Source organism: Girardinichthys multiradiatus, chromosome 23 (genome assembly GCF_021462225.1).
Source record: "Girardinichthys multiradiatus isolate DD_20200921_A chromosome 23, DD_fGirMul_XY1, whole genome shotgun sequence".
Taxonomy (NCBI): domain Eukaryota; kingdom Metazoa; phylum Chordata; class Actinopteri; order Cyprinodontiformes; family Goodeidae; genus Girardinichthys; species Girardinichthys multiradiatus.
The window spans coordinates 21,027,449-21,044,165 of record NC_061815.1 but is presented as its reverse complement, the minus strand read 5'-3'; the positions used below and the strand labels follow the sequence as shown (position 1 = coordinate 21,044,165).

The following is a 16,717-nucleotide window of genomic DNA, read 5'->3' as shown; positions in this document are numbered from 1 at the left end:
AGTAAAATAATATGTAGGGAAATATTATTTGTTGGATTAGAAACCAATAACCTTTTTGGATAATTGATTCTTAATTTTTTAACTAGCCATCACATGGGGTAAAGGATAACTAAAATGTAGGAAGAAAATTTATTTAAAGACGCAGGGGTAGCCTGGCCAATGGACAGATGGAGGGATGTTGTAGTACCACATCCGGATCAGCGGCTGTTAACACATAAAGATTGCTCAGTTGACAACCATAACTTTTGTCCGTACTTGAAATACCATTAAAACAAATATTAAGGAATATACGCTAACAGCGTATTATGTAACAAATACGGAGCGAATGGTACAAGCTGTGTTGTAAAACACAGCTGCCTACTGTGAGGTATAAGCAGAGCTAGTAGCATGTTAGCCGCTAGCAGACACAACCTTTAGCATGTTTAAGCAAATATTCGACTTAGTTTTAACCAGGTTAGTTCAAGGAGACTAAGGAAAAAACCCTAAATGTAGCAAACTCATATAACTGGACCATCTGTGTTTACATCTCATTGAAATAAAGTTTTTCTTAACTTTAACACACAACTCAGAACAAATAAACCAGCCTCAAGGCTGACAGGTCTGTTTACATTAGCTGAGTAGATAGCCTGCTAGCACTCAAAATAGTTCAACCTTTACAACCACACACAAAGCAAAGCACCTTCAAATAGACAATGTTTAAATTGTTTCATCCTAAACTAATTTTCTCTGCTCAAACAGCACCTCATACATGAACCATTCTGAAGAAAGGATGTCTTAGGATGGTAGCTTCTGCTTCCTGAACCAGCACGCAGGAAGGCTCCTACACTGTCCTTTTTAGGCAGGGCGAAAACCACTTAACTTAATGTGATTAGAGACACTGTCGCATCTAGGAAAATCTCTGGCTCAGATTATCTTTCTGCAGAAGTTCAGAAAGAAAGATTCAAGACAAGCTTGTCTTAATGACCTTTTTTTTTTTTTTTTTACCATGAATAAACGCTAGATTCACCAACAGCAGATAATTACTCCACTTTTGTTTTCCTTGACCGGCGAGTACTCAAACACTAGATTGTAGTCAACTTTGGATCCAAAGATTATTCAAAGTATTAGAGTCTTAAACTCGCCAGTGAGTTTCAAAGACCTTCCATTGTTGTGCGTTGCCTCTCCATTAGCTGCCAGGCAGCAAGATAGAGGATGACTTGGGGAACAGTTTTACTTAGGGATTCCTTGACATCATGGGAATTCTAGCTATGACTCCTTCTTCTTGGGCTGTACTAAGATAGGTCAGTGTGTGCAATCAAAGATGCAGAGTTTCCTACCAGCATCTTTGGTTGTTCAAAGTACAGATCAGTCCATGTTTTATTCCATGGCTGGGGCACAGCAATATCAAAATAAACATGCTATGTAGAATGGATGGAAGCTCTCTTATATGAAACATTTCCACTACATGTTTTTATGTATATATATATATATATATATATATATATATATATATATATATATATATATTGTGCACACACAGGCAGCACTATCAATTAAATCCATGACAACACACAGTGTCTGACGCATGAATAACAGTTTTTAGGTTAAGGGTGATAACGTGACGATTTGACGTTGCAGGAACAAAGCTGGAGCTTGATATCCATAGATGGAGCTCAGCATCAACACACAGGTCTTATTGGTACAAGTGCTTCTTTCAGAACCTTACTTATGTATTAGCAGTAAAGCTCTATCTTAATTCAGCGATGCATTAGAAGAGCATGAGCTTGAGAGATGTTTATGGGATGTCCACGTCAAGCACAAAAGCTGCATTATGTATTAAAGTCATGGCCAACATGAGCAGTAAATCATCATGAGGTAGCATTAAGGTAGCCAAGAGATAAACAATGCTCTTTAGAAGGAGGACAGTGTGAGACTGTGTGCGTCATTTAGTCTTAATTTAGCTACCTCCTCTTTATGATTTTTTACCCTGTCGTAAAAAACACACATTAAACCAACACGTTTGTTTCTGGTACAAAGACCTAGATTAAAAAACAGAAGAGCTTGCTCAAAAGTAAATGTGGGATTAAATAATAGGTTATTTTGGGGTCATAGTATTATAGATACAAGCTTCTTCTTTCAAACAGTCAGTGGAACAGCCCTTTCACCTTTTTAATGATGTGTCCTACCTTCAGAGTGATGGGAGAGGGTGAGCAGACTGACGCAGGAAGCTCCGATCCCAGATCCAAATACGGTAATGCGGTTGGAATCTCCTCCAAAGAAGCCGATGTTCTCGCTGATCCACCTTAAAGCCTGAATCTGGTCCAGCAGCCCGTAGTTCCCTTTAGCAGCCTGATCCCCCGTGCTGAGGAAGCCTGTAACATGCAACAATGAAAACAATAAGAACAAAACCCATAACTGGCAAAAAGAATGACTGGTTTTGAAGAGAAGAAAAAATCATAGGTTATCTACAATTTCCAACCTCCTGTTGACATTGTCACAGGAAGCATCATGGTGAGTGACAGTTGCAGTGAAATCACAACTTATTACATGACATGGCTGTAGGTTAAATAGGAGTCTATGTGCCCACATGTTATCTGCACCTTATGGAAAATCAATGGCACGTCTCCCCAGGTGAACATCAATCATAAATTACTGTGCACTGGGCAATATTGACCAGTTAAAATGAAAACCTTGCACGTCGATAGAAAACCTATAGACTGTGTAAAAATGATGTGACTTCTAGATTTCTAATAATTTCCTCTTTTTTCCTCTGACATATTCCAATCCACCCTAACACTTGTCATATTTTCAATGACGACACGCAAAATACGTGTGCATTTTCCCCACATGTCAGAGTTATCTGCGATGTGAGGTCTAAGTTGGAAAAGCGTGCGTCTCCTAGGTACATCAGAGCTCATGTTAACATTCTACTCTCTCTCCAGGGTGTAAACCCTGCTGAATAATGGGTAATCGAGAGTCATGGGAGAAGATCAAAGGCAGGCAATCCCTAAAGTCCCAATGGTGGATTCAGTGTCCGTCAAATCCCCGGGCATGCATGTGCGGTGACAGCTCGGAGACATGGAATCCAACACCCAATTCTCTTTCACAAGCAATAAATTTGTTGATGGAGGATGTTTAAAGGCCTCCAGTGATGGTCCTTCAGCATTGTGGCCTTGCTTCCAACATCTATTTCATGGTCTGTGCCTTCATCTAATAATGAAGTCCGGTTTGAAGTCCGCTGGGGTAGGCAGACAGTTAACAGCAATATAAAACTGATTAAAAAAAGTTTTAATCTGTGTGAATTCACTGAAGCCACTGCTCACTTAAAATAAGCAAAGATTAGAGAGTAGCCCTCCTTAGAGCCATTAGTTGTTTATGGGATGTACTTATTCTACTAAAAGCATTAATGTCTATCATGTTTTCAGTGTTTCTACTTTAGGGGATATGATGAGCAAAAGGTATACCATGGAAAGCAAAATATTTTGTTTATGGCACAGCAATGACTGTTTTTCTCATGATATTCTTAGTAATTGTATTTTGATGTATCTGTAAGATCAAGAAATTTATGCAAGCTGAATGCACAAAAGCAGAAGATAGCATGGGGGAGGAAATATCATCAGCACTCTTTGTGTTAATTCAATAGACAATTACATTTACTACCAAAACATGGGTTCAATTAACAGGGTTCTTACACATTTCTTTTAAAATTACGAACTTTTTCCAGACTCAAATTTCCATAGTTGGACTTTAAATATAGAATCTACCAAAACTAGAGACAAAAAGATAGGAAGGAAAAAAGAAGGACTGAAAAAGAAAAGATAGGATAGATTTAAAGGATCAGTTGGTAGATTCTTTGATCAGTCAACAAATAATGGAAAGATGGAAATATTTTTTTCCCCAAACTACTTTCCTTTTTTTACACTCATTCAGACCTTAAACATATTGAAATCATCAGTTCTATATGTTTACATACTGTGTAGAAACCCAGAATCGAATATAACAAAGTTCTTTAAAATTTGCAGTGTGTTGCTGCAGTACACTGTATCAAATAGCAAAAACCTTAAAGATTAAGATTGTGTGTGTGTATTCACTGACCTTTTATCAGAAAAATCCCAAATAAAATTTGGATTTGACTTTTGGACTTCAACCTCTGTGAATGTTTCATTTTCTTACTACTTTCACATTTTAGTTTTTTTTTTTTTTGCTTCTTTGCTTCTTCCTATTGGTGTTGAGCATAGACTTATAATACTTTCTGTGGCAAATAAATCATTTAAAACTTGCATCATGACTGGAAGCTTTACTTTTCCATGATCATGTTGAATTATTTTATGGTGACTGAAATTATTAGCTGAATTAATTGGAAACTATGTTTGTTGCTGACAGTTTGAGCATAATGCTGACGGTCAATAGAGCATTTCCATTGTGTTGTATGAAAAAAAGAAAAGTTATTATTGGAACAATACTGGAACATTTGAGTGACATTTGTAGGAGTACTATAGCAGTGGAGTTTATGTGCAGCATACATTGCTTGTGAGTGCTGCAGCGTTTATGAGGCAAAAACTTTCAAAATATCCCCCAAAAAATCGATGGACAACAAGAGTACATAATGTCAAAGGTAAACAAAGGTGATACTAGATTGTTGACTGCATTACATGTGTGTGGACTGCAGACAATAATTTCAGAAATAAGGTAATAAAGTAAATAGTCGGTGCGTTTGTAAGAGTGGTGAAATTATAAGATATTACTATTACTACTACTGGTGATATAAATTTGTTAACTGTACTACCGATTACCATGATGAATTCGCAAACAATAATTATCATACAGAAAAATACGGTTACATTCTTGTTATGTACTTGAGTAGTGCGGTAGTTGTCTGTCTTCTAATTTGAAATAATTCTTTAAAATCGGTTTAGAAATGTTATTTGGCCTAATTGCTATAAGTTTGTCTTTAAGAGCTATAGGTTTGAAATAGGGAAACCATGGTGTGCATTTGCCATATTGCCTATCCCTAGTTTTACTACTGCTAATGTATGCTTTAAGGCTTTTAGCTATTTGCATTCTCCCACACAATTCTCCTGTTTAATCTTAACAGAAAATGTTGCAGTGCATGTATGAAAATCATGTGAAAAAATATCTGAGTGAATCCGGGCTCAACCTTCTACCCCACCACAACATTAGAGCACCCTTATCCCGAGGGCTTGTTGGTATTAACAAAAAAAAAAGGGTGGGCAGTGGAAAGGCCAGGGCCAATTGTCGATAGTAGAGAGGCTGTGGCACAGGAAGCAAAGCAGTAGACAAATGGATCAACAGATGGTCTCCTTCAGATGCATCCCTGAGGATGACAGAGCAGCAGGCACATGCAGAGAGCGAGGGAGAAAAAGAGAGAGAGTAAAAGAGATAGGCACTGAAACGAGAGACAGACAGACAGAAACAGGAGAAAGGAGGGCTTGAGCTGAAGAGCTTTTCCGTCAATTTTTATCTCACAGCTCCTCCTCACTCTCCATCATAACTAAAGGACAACAGCTTTTACAACCTTCTCCAGGGTACAGTGGAGAGAGGCAGAGGAGACGTGACTCTCTAAGAATAACCCTCATTTGCAAAGCAGTTCACACTTCACCAAGTATATGTCAGATGGGTTGAGAAATGTCATGAGAGAGACATGGAAGGGGAATTTTGTACAACTGTTAGCCTAATTGAAAAGATACTGTAAACATGATCCATTTGGCTTTGTATTATTTAGGATTACTAGACGACAAAATGAAAATTATTACAGTTGGATCATCATCTGTGATACTGAACACTCAGTTCTGGTGTCTTGTGTGAGACATGTTTTTGTTAAACCAGCTTGACTGCTCTGCATGTTTAAAAGAACAGGTTATTAACATGCAGAATGATAATCTTAAACAAGACATGCTGCAGGCACCATTTAAAAATACATCCACCATAGCTCCTGGGTATGTTTTAATTGGAAAGGTGACAGAAAGTATTTGCTTTGGAAAGCAATTAAGATAGCAAAATAATTTTTTTCACACATGGCTATTTCTGTTTTTGCACTTACTGCCGCCATTTGACACATAAGCTCAAGTGCTTCTGTTTTGCACATCAATCTATAGACATGTGAAAGTAATCCCCTATTTATCACCTTTGGATATTCTTACTGAAACACAGACTCACTGTGGTTACTTTAATATATGTAATTAACTATAAAGACACACTTTGTCCTGGGTTATGTAAATCATTTTCTCACACATAAGGGATTGGGTTATAGATTTGCAGACTTAGCAGGTGATCTCTGTCTGATCAGCACAGTGTGGGCTTTGACTTCACACGAACCGTGATGGTGCAGTTCACACCTACACGTGACCATGGGAATCTGTGCTGAGGCTCAGCGCTTGTGAACTTATTTGTTAGGCAGGTGATGTGCTTGACTGCACTACTCAACCTGGGCCAGTTAAATTTGCTAATGAACACAAACTACTTCACAATAAGCTTTTAGTCATTGATGAAAGCTGTCCCTGTTTAGTTCATGTGTTTAACTCAATGTGCAATTTTTTTAATGATCACATAAATTTGGTACAAACTATGCATTTTGATGACACTAAATTTAGCTGGTAAGTTGATCTGATACTTTGAAATTTCGTTCCATCCCCACACACGGACCGGTTTTTGGCACCATTTCCACATTGACCCAGAAAACACCACAATTTCTAAAATAACTTAGACTGACATAAGTTCAGTGACACCCTTTATTGTTCATGCCATGTTTAACACAAATAAGACTTGGCTTCTCTGATTTAGCTGAAGATCATATATAATTAAACAGAGGAAGATAGATTAAAAAGATGGCACCCTTAGTTTAAATTTTATAGTTAATAACCAGAGATCAGCATTTGATCATCCTGATCAAATTAGTTAAGCTGCCTCAGGTCTGAATGGTGGCATCTCAAAACTGTAATTTTCAGATCTTCTCTTAAATGTTCAATGGGATAAGATCTGGCATGATGAAGGAAAATTAACAATAGCCTAATTTATATATTTTCAGACTTTCTTAAGTTTAGTTGTATGTTTTGACTAATTATCCTGTTTGAGGACCAATGACCTATGACTGAAGCTAAGCTTTCTGAAACCGGGCAGCATGTTTTACTTCAGGATGCCCTGGTGGTTTTGGGGACCTACCCTAATCCAAACAAAAACACAAAAAACATTATAGCTTGTCAGAATGCATTTTGGCAAAGTCTACTCTTTTTTCTGCATTTTTCTATCAATGGTGAAGCCTTCTGCAGGTGAAATATCTTGGCCTAGGACTTGGCTCTGGTTGTTTTTCTATCATCCTCACTATCTACAGGTCCTTCTCAAAAAATTAGCATATTGTGATAAGGTTCATTATTTTCTATAATGTAATGATGAAAATTTAATATTCATATATTTTAGATTCATTGCACATTAACTGAAATATTTCAGGTCCTTTATTGTCTTAATACGGATGATTTTGGCATACAGCTCATGAAAACCCAAAATTCCTATCTCACAAAATTAGCATATTTCATCCGACCAATAAAAGAAAAGGGTTTTTAATACAAAAAACGTCAACCTTCAAATAATCATGTACAGTTATGCACTCAATACTTGGTCGGGAATCCTTTGGCAGAAATGACTGCTTCAATGCGGCGTGGCATGGAGGCAATCAGCCTGTGGCACTGCTGAGGTCTTATGGAGGCCCAGGATGCTTCGATAGCGGCCTTTAGCTCATCCAGAGTGTTGGGTCTTGAGTCTCTCAACGTTCTCTTCACAATATCCCACAGATTCTCTATGGGGTTCAGGTCAGGAGAGTTGGCAGGCCAATTGAGCACAGTGATACCATGGTCAGTAAACCATTTACCAGTGGTTTTGGCACTGTGAGCAGGTGCCAGGTCGTGCTGAAAAATGAAATCTTCATCTCCATAAAGCTTTTCAGAAGATGGAAGCATGAAGTGCTCCAAAATCTCCTGATAGCTAGCTGCATTGACCCTGCCCTTGATAAAACACAGTGGACCAACACCAGCAGCTGACACGGCACCCCAGACCATCACTGACTGTGGGTACTTGACACTGGACTTCTGGCATTTTGGCATTTCCTTCTCCCCAGTTTTCCTCCAGACTCTGGCACCTTGATTTCCGAATGACATGCAGAATTTGCTTTCATCCGAAAAAAGTACCTTGGACGACTGAGCAACAGTCCAGTGCTGCTTCTCTGTAGCCCAGGTCTGGGGAATGCGGCACCTGTAGCCCATTTCCTGCACACGCCTGTGCACGGTGGCTCTGGATGTTTCGGCTCCAGACTCAGTTCACTGCTTCCGCAGGTCCACCAAGGTCTGGAATCGGCCCTTCTCCACAATCTTCCTCAGGGTCCGGTCACCTCTTCTCGTTGTGCAGCGTTTTCAGCCACACTTTTTCCTTCCCACAGACTTCCCACTGAGGTGCCTTGATACAGCACTCTGGGAACAGCCTATTTGTTCAGAAATTTCTTTCTGTGTCTTACCCTCTTGCTTGAGGGTGTCAATAGTGGCCTTCTGGACAGCAGTCAGGTCGGCAGTCTTACCCATGATTGGGGTTTTGAGTGATGAACCAGGCTGCGAGTTTTAAAGGCCTCAGGAATCTTTTGCAGGTGTTTAGAGTTAACTCGTTGATTCAGATAATTAGGTTCATAGCTCGTTTAGAGACCCTTTTAATGATATGCTAATTTTGTGAGATAGGAATTTTGGGTTTTCATGAGCTGTATGCCACAATCATCCGTATTAAGACAATAAAAGACCTGAAATATTTCAGTTAGTGTGCAATGAATCTAAAATATATGAATGTTAAATTTTCATCATGACATTATGGAAAATAATGAACTTTATCACAATATGCTAATTTTTTGAGAAGGACCTGTATGTCCCTCTGCTATGTTTGATGAACCTGGAGTTGCAAGTCTACATCCCGATGAGTTGATTACAATTCCTTGAACATTAGACTAAGTAATAGAGGCAATCGTAGTAAGGAATATAAAGCTGCTCGGAGATGGTCTTGTTATGCTTCCTTAATTTGGAAAATGTTTGTTCCCTTTAGAAAGGCTGAAGAGCAAAACATGTTTAAAGCCACCTGTGATAATTATTTAGGTTAATTACTTTAGCTGCTCTCACTCTGTTACTTATTTGACAATGCATGTTGCTGTCTCTAAAAATGGATCTAAATGAATGGATCTAATGAAATGAAGCACATTTTATATCAAGTCCTCTCATCTATTTGAAATATATGTGTTGCTTTTGTTGCCTCCCGTTTTGTTTAGTGCTGTTTGGCTAGGGCTGGAATGTTTCATTTCCTGTCACAGCATTAGTTTGTTGTATTTGTTCACAGATATGCAATAGTTTGATAGGGGTATAAGTTAAACACAGCTATAATGCAAGGTTTAATAATCTTATTAGAGGTAACAACAGATATGTCCTTACTACTTTGGCATATCTTCTCAAAAGAATATGTTTTCACAATTTAGTTTAATTTATCACAAATAAAAGGCATGGAAGGGCACATTAGATTATTGCTCTAACCTGAATTACTTTTCAGGAGAAATAAACTATTGTTTCAACAAAGTGCAAGGGTACCAACATATTTGTCTGCGTATGTATATGAAATTCTGCTGACTTAGTTTTATTTAGAAATGTTGGTACTGCAGTGATCATTCTAAATCTGTGGGTGTTTTTATACCAATCAACAAACGAAGAACCTCTGCAAGTTGACAACAAAGCATTTCTGTTTCTTTTATAATGCCAAACAATTTCTGCAAGAAGTGTTCACTTTGACGAAGAAATGGACCCATTAAAATGGAAGAAATGCCCTGAAGCTGATCTGAACAAGGGCAAAAAACATGTGAAACTTCTTTCTTTATGTCAGCCTACCTAAATTATTTATGCCAAATCCAAAACATATTTCACAGGATCTGTCGAGGAAATTGGTTATATACAAGCAGCAGTTGCAAAAGGTAAAAGAATAACTTTTGGTTTGTCTCAGTAGTTGAAAAGAAAGAATTCCAAATATGGCAGCTAACATGTCTACAGATGTCAGCTGGATTGGATGTTCAATTTACATGACAGTTTCTTCAACACACAAACAAACTGTATGAGTTAATAACAGGGATTCTGTGCTCTTTCCCCTGCATGATAGAGCTGTAATTTGTACTGACTGATTACATGATGTGATTTTCTATCATGTCTCAAAGCGAGAATGCCTTGACATTGATGTGGGCCACTTGTACACAATGGGGAAACTGACGTTTTCTCCTTGTGGCAGCTCAGAGTCTCAGCCCTGATTTTAACCAGAGTGGCAACAGTGACTGTCGTTTGGTCAGAGTTGGGTCAGGTCACACCTGTCTTACTGCTTTCTGCTAGCTGGGCATAACATTGTGTGCAGTGTGTGAGTGTGTGTGGATATGCATGTGTGTTTACGTGGATATGCATCTCCTGCTGGAGGAAACGTTACTGTTGTTGTTGCTGCGTTAACATAACCAGAGGGTTGGTTAATTTACAAAACAGGACAGGATCTTCTCTCTGAGCTTCAGTTGGTATGTAGGAGTGCATGAAAAGCATCCACCAAGACATCTGGAGAGCAGGTGAATCCTACCACCACCTCCCCTATTCCACACGCTGTCACTCTATACCACTAACCTTTTTGAAAGAGTAGTTCAGGACTTTTGAAGTAAGCTCTGTTATGGGGTAATAAGCAGTTAATATCTTAACTTGTGTAGATAATTATCTTGCTGTATTCCTTTAGCGAAATCATGACTGAGAAGGGAAAAGACCAAAGCAGACGTCTTAAAACAACTCCAATCTTAAAAACATCTTAGCAGTGCATGGAAAAACTTGATTATTTACATGGGAAACGGAGGTAGGAATGTCCACAAATGTTCTTCCCGTGCGAAACACATTCAGAGATTGAAATATGTAAAGCATTTACAAGTCAGTCAGTCAGTCATTTTCTACCGCTTATTCCATAGTGGGTCACAGGGGAGCTGGTGCCTATCTCCAGCAGTCTATGGGCGAGAGGCAGGGTACACCCTGGACAGGTCGCCAGTCCATCGCAGGGCAACACACAAACAACCATGCACACACTCATTCATACACCTAAGGGAAATTTAGATTGACCAATTAACCTAACAGGCATGTCTTTGGACTGTGGGAGGAAGCCAGAGTACCCGGTGGGAACCCACACATGCACGGGGAGAACATGCAAACTCCATGCAGAAAGACCCCAGGCCGGGAATCAAACCCAGGACCTTCTTGCTGCAAGGCAACAGTGCTACCAACTGCGTCACCGTGCAGCCCTGCATTTACAAGTATAAGTATAAAATTCACTATAATAGCTTTCACTTAAGCTACTACCATATTTTGGCTTTGTAAACTTCTTTCCTTTTATATCAGGCAATTACTGTGACCAGAAACACTTAAAACATTTTACCATTTCAAGAAGATCATCTGTGCCACACCCTCCTACCTCCAATTCCCATGTAAAGTCACTGGCTTCTCTGGAAGGAACCGTCCAATGCTAATGTGATGAGGGTTATAAGGCTTATAAAAATGGTGTTCACATAAACCACTGTAATATAGTGGTTTTTTACACCACTTTACTTTTATATCAGGCAGTGACTGGTAATTCTTTATGTTTTGTTTTTATCCAATTGTTTCACACAGGGAAGGGGCTTCCCCGCGACGCACTATGGAATAAGCGGTAGAAAATGACTGACTGAAGGACAGTTTCACACAGGATGGTTGGTGGGGTACTGCCTTCTATCCTCATGTCCTGTTTGGAAATTGACCAGCATCTCTGTAAATAACCATTTAAATGCAAACTTCTCTTCCATTTCAAGGTTCATAAAACAGTGTTTGCATAAGTCATTATGATGCTCTTAGGATTTCACTTGTCAGATGGTAGAAGTTAAGGCTGGATGACATCAGAAAACCATGTCGTTAACATTGCTCTTTGTGGTGATGACTTAACATTAACATTTTCCATATTTTCTGACTGTTTTCTTTCTTTTTCTTTATTCACAATGACCCACCTTTTATATTTGGCTTCAGCATCTAGGCCACTAAAAACAGATCCAAAGTTAGCATTGAGGGCTCCAAAAAATATTAGCAATTACATTTGCCATGCATGGCACTTGAAATATAATAATCTTTCAAATATTGCAGTCCTTTCCGATTGCAGTATTACATACATTCATGTGGCATTGACAATTTCAATTAGATGTATTGCGCAACTCTAGTAGAACTCCACTGGTGATGGCCCCTCTCAGTGTATCCATTTGCTTTGGCCTTTGGGACCAGGTAATTTTCATCTAAACTATATGAAGACACTAACAGAGTTGTTTACCAAAGGTAAGATATTAACAGTTTACAACCTTTAAACTGAATTTTACTTCAAACCTATCTCTTTAAGATGTATTCTGTAGAGATGAACCGATCTAATTTCTCTTAATTAGCTTTGACCTTTGTTTAGCAGGACAAGTACAAAACTAATCAGTTTTTTTCCCTATTCATTTATGCATCAAAAACAACAGCACATGCTTTCGTGCACTTCTTTGACTTGATACACAAAGATAGGGAAATATATTTGATGCATAAATCTAGATAATCTTGCAAGGTCTTTATTTTTTAGTAGGAAACAAAACAATTTCTTTCATGTGTTATAGTCACTAGAAAAAAAATAAATAAATATTAGTTTAGGCAGCCCAGACCTCAAAGAAAACAAGATCTTGGAATTGAAGAGGGAAAACCTGATCAATGCATCACCCCTTATATATAAAAAAAAAAAAAGAAACTACTTTTAAAAGTCTAAACTTATCTTTTTACTACCTTAATTTTGGTGTGGGGTCTGTCTTTATGATAAATGAACAAGAATATGATGACACAAGATGCCTTTTGGGTCTTTTTAATTTTTTTATCCACACATGAGCACCACTAACTCAACCTAACTGTGAATTTCTTCCTAGCCAAGGAAGATGATTTCCTACAGCTTTGCTTCTCAGCACTGATATCGCTCTATTGATTATGATTTAAATGTCTGTTTCCTATATGGTGAAGCTATAATTCAGAGTGTAGCGGAAGGAGGTGATGATAATGATCGCTTTAACCTCAGACATCTCTCTTAGCCCAGTCTCCCAGATAATGGAATGCGGGTAAACTAATGATGGAAGGTGAGAAAAAAGTGAGGAGGGGATGGGCTTGTTATCAAGCTGCAGAGATAAAGGTAAAAGGAGGAAGTAGAAGGAGGAGAGGAGGGAAATGGGAATAACAAACGTGACGTAACAGAAAGGATGTTTTTGGGCTTTCAGTCAAACTCTCGCTTTCAGTTTGTTTCGTCTCTTTCTCCTTCTCATCGTCTCCCTCTTTGGCTGGTGCCTATTAACAAGGCAGTCTGTGTCCAAACCCTCCTCTAATGCTACCCCTTCCGACCAAGTCTTTTTTGGCTGCTCCCTGTATCTCTTCCCCTCCTTTTCTGGTTTGGGGAAATAAAGGTCCACACAGTTGCAGCATTGACAGTCCTCACCAAGAGTTCTCCACTACAAAAGGGCTTCAACTTCCCCTGAGCCAGGCCTGGGTTGAATGGGAGCCTCGGGGGTGTGGATGAGAAGCATAGGCTGGAAGAGGCCACCCTGCACAGAGCCACATAAAGAGCCAGTGTGCAGGATCATGATGAGAGAGATGTAAACTTACCAATGGTTGTTTTTTTTTTATTTGCCAAAATATTTTAGCTAAGTTTGAAAAACTTCAGGAATGGTCTTAAATATCAGATCAGTGACTCCCTTTTTACAGCTCACCAGCCAACAGCATGTCTCGAGTACAGACTGATCCGACAAGAGGAGGGTGGGAGAGATAAAGAGCACAAGAAAGCCCCTTCATGGCAGCCTGAATACAGAAAGCCATTTACCCAGCACCAAATCCTTGTTTCCGTTGAAGGAGAAAATAAAGAACTGGTCTGAGGAAAGTGAATATTTTCTGGTTACTAGTTCCATATTACTGAATATAACATGATAGCTTAATTAAACAAGAAAATGGTTAAAAAGAATTTATGCATGAGCCCTTAGTTCTTGCTGGCCTCATTGGGAATTAATAATTAAAGGAAATATCAGGCTGCCTCAAATGGCAACAAAACCATCAGATGTTCTAGGAGCCCGCTCCCTGACATTGGACTACTTCAAAATGAATAGAAACACTCATTGAACTGTAGGTCTTTTCTGATAATGTCACCTAGGGAAGATTGTTAGAAACTGAAATTTGTATCTCTAGGCATGTATAGGACTGAAACGATATGAAAAATTACATGATTACAAAAATCCACAACAACAACCCTCTGACTTGATGCTTTTGTTTAATTCAAACAACTCATTACTGCTCAATAGTCACATATTTCATGGAAAGCCGTTACTGTGGTCACTCCACATGCTTCTGTTTACATTAACTAGGACAAGGAAAGATAGTCAATAGCGATGGGAACTAATGAAAAACAAACATGGATTGCCAAAAGTTTGGGACTTATTGAACAAAAGAAAAAATGAACATAACCTGCGGTAAACCGAGTTAGCATTGCATAATAGTACGTTTTCAATAGTAGCTTTGCCGACAGGGACTTTTTGATTCTTGAAATAGTAAAAATGGGTTTTTACTATTTCAGCTACAGTCAGATGCATAAACTAACTGGAGTAGCAAAACCTCAAATCAGGACATGTAATGATGCACACCACAGATTTTAAGCAATCTCAGAGAGCAGATATCACATATTATAATGAGGCTAACTAGGATTATAACAATACTGTACACCCAGTTAACAAGGCAAGTCAATACACAATACTGGATTCATGAGAACACTATGAGATTTTAGGAATATTTTTGGGTAATCTGAAAACCCCCCAAAAAAGCAAAGGTTCGACAAACCACAAAATGTGTTTAAAATCTAGTTAATTTGGAATATTCCATTCCAGGTTTGACTAGTCTATACATTTTTGGTATTTATGCTTGTCTAATTCTAAGGTGGTCCTTTTTGTGGTTTCACAGATAGGACAAAGGTTTCATGACACTCAAACTGTTTTTAAGGAATCTCTGTTAAGTGTAGAATTGTCCAGTTCAGGTTTGATCAGTCTAAATACGTGAGATTTTTAAGAATAAATGATCACGTGGAGTTCGAAGTGAATAATATATCCCTTATGTCTTAGACCAATAGAAAGCTACGAGTGTTGTTGAACAGCCCAACAAAGAGTTTCTTCACCAACTTCATCAACACATCAGGCCAACGCCTTTCTTTTACACATCAAAATAAAAGTCTCAAATGAAATTAAATCTTGAAGCACTCACCTGAATAACAGGGCCCATAATAATAGTATATATGAATTTTGTCATATGATGTCACATGCTGACTGCAACTGCTTGGTATTTTGCAAGAAAGACTTTGCTTTGACAAGAAATATTTTGCCATTTTGTCATCAAACACCCAATGCTGAGATGTTCCCATAAGAGACTAATGAATAGGTGTACTTCTATATTCCCAGCTCAAAATACATATGAGGTACTCACCTACCTTTAAATTGATTTGGTGCCAACAAAATATTTTCATAAAAACCCACACAACTGCTTTTGTAATAAACTAATTTGCACACTGTTGATCTCAGGCAACACAAACAGGGAGTTTTAGTTTTTTTTTTTTTTTATCTACACTGGGTCTCAAGAAAAAAAAAGGGCACCCCTGGGATGGCGTATCTGATTACTGGAATAAGTGAAGAATCATTACATAGGCTAGTTGATGAGTACAATATTCAATAGCTGTAGTCCTAGAGCTGTGGCCTTGATTGTGCTACATGTTAAATATGCATTAAGCAGCTTGTACCTACTGTGTTGATGTGGTTTGGAGAAAGGTAGCTGTTAGATAATGAAGACAGAGCAATGAGCATACCTTACAGCTGTACACATACACGCGCCCAGCCGTTCGTTTGGAAAATGTGACTTGTGTGCAGCAAAGCCATGAGAAAATACAAACAACCAACAAAATGTCAAGAGGAAAAATCTGTGCTGCACAAACACCAAAGCTCATCTGACACATTTCTGAGCCTCTAAAACCCAGATCTGTTGCAGACAGACAAGAGCTTGTTATGGCAGGCAGGGATGAAAAACTACATACTTAAAGTCAGATCCTGCGGCGCACGTGGCAGCCACCGGCCATCTTGCATGTAACTTCAGGGCTGCCTAATCTGATTGTGTGATGTGTGTTGGGGGTCAGATGACACCATACAAGGGCTGTGGCAGCCTTGACAGCAACTACAAATGAGCAGTTTGCATATGTATGACCTCTGGCATCTGAGTGCCACTCAATCAATCACATGTCAAGCTAAGGTAGCTGTTGAGTTTTAGTTGAGTGGCTCCCATTTGCCTCAGTCCCTCACCTCTTACATCTCTCCTTTTGCTGGATCTCTGTCATGTTTCACGGCTTCCTCCTCTCAGCATCTTCCTCTGTTCTCTGTATATCCCTCTGTTTCCCCTCCCCACCCCCCTACCTAAGACCCTTCTCACAATCTCACAGCAGCATCTTCCCTTTCACATAATAGCACAGACAGAATGCTCAAAGACAGCGAAATGCTTTTACATGAAGGGGAGCTTTGCATCTCACAGCTGGTGCGGAGGCGGGCCTGCTTGATTCCACAGGAGGAATGGGAGAAGCTGGTGTTTGAGAGTCA

At 38.9% G+C, this 16,717-nt stretch overlaps 1 protein-coding gene across 2 annotated transcripts in view; it reads right to left on the bottom strand.

The window, feature by feature from the left end:
• nlgn3a (neuroligin 3a) overlaps nt 1–16,717 on the bottom strand; it is a 247,027-nt gene that overhangs the window by 69,653 nt on the left and 160,657 nt on the right. For both annotated transcript variants that reach the window (XM_047353716.1, XM_047353717.1), the window contains one exon: nt 2,166–2,351. In XM_047353716.1, coding sequence (XP_047209672.1) covers nt 2,166–2,351 — 186 coding nt within the window. The remainder of the gene's footprint in view (nt 1–2,165; nt 2,352–16,717) is intronic.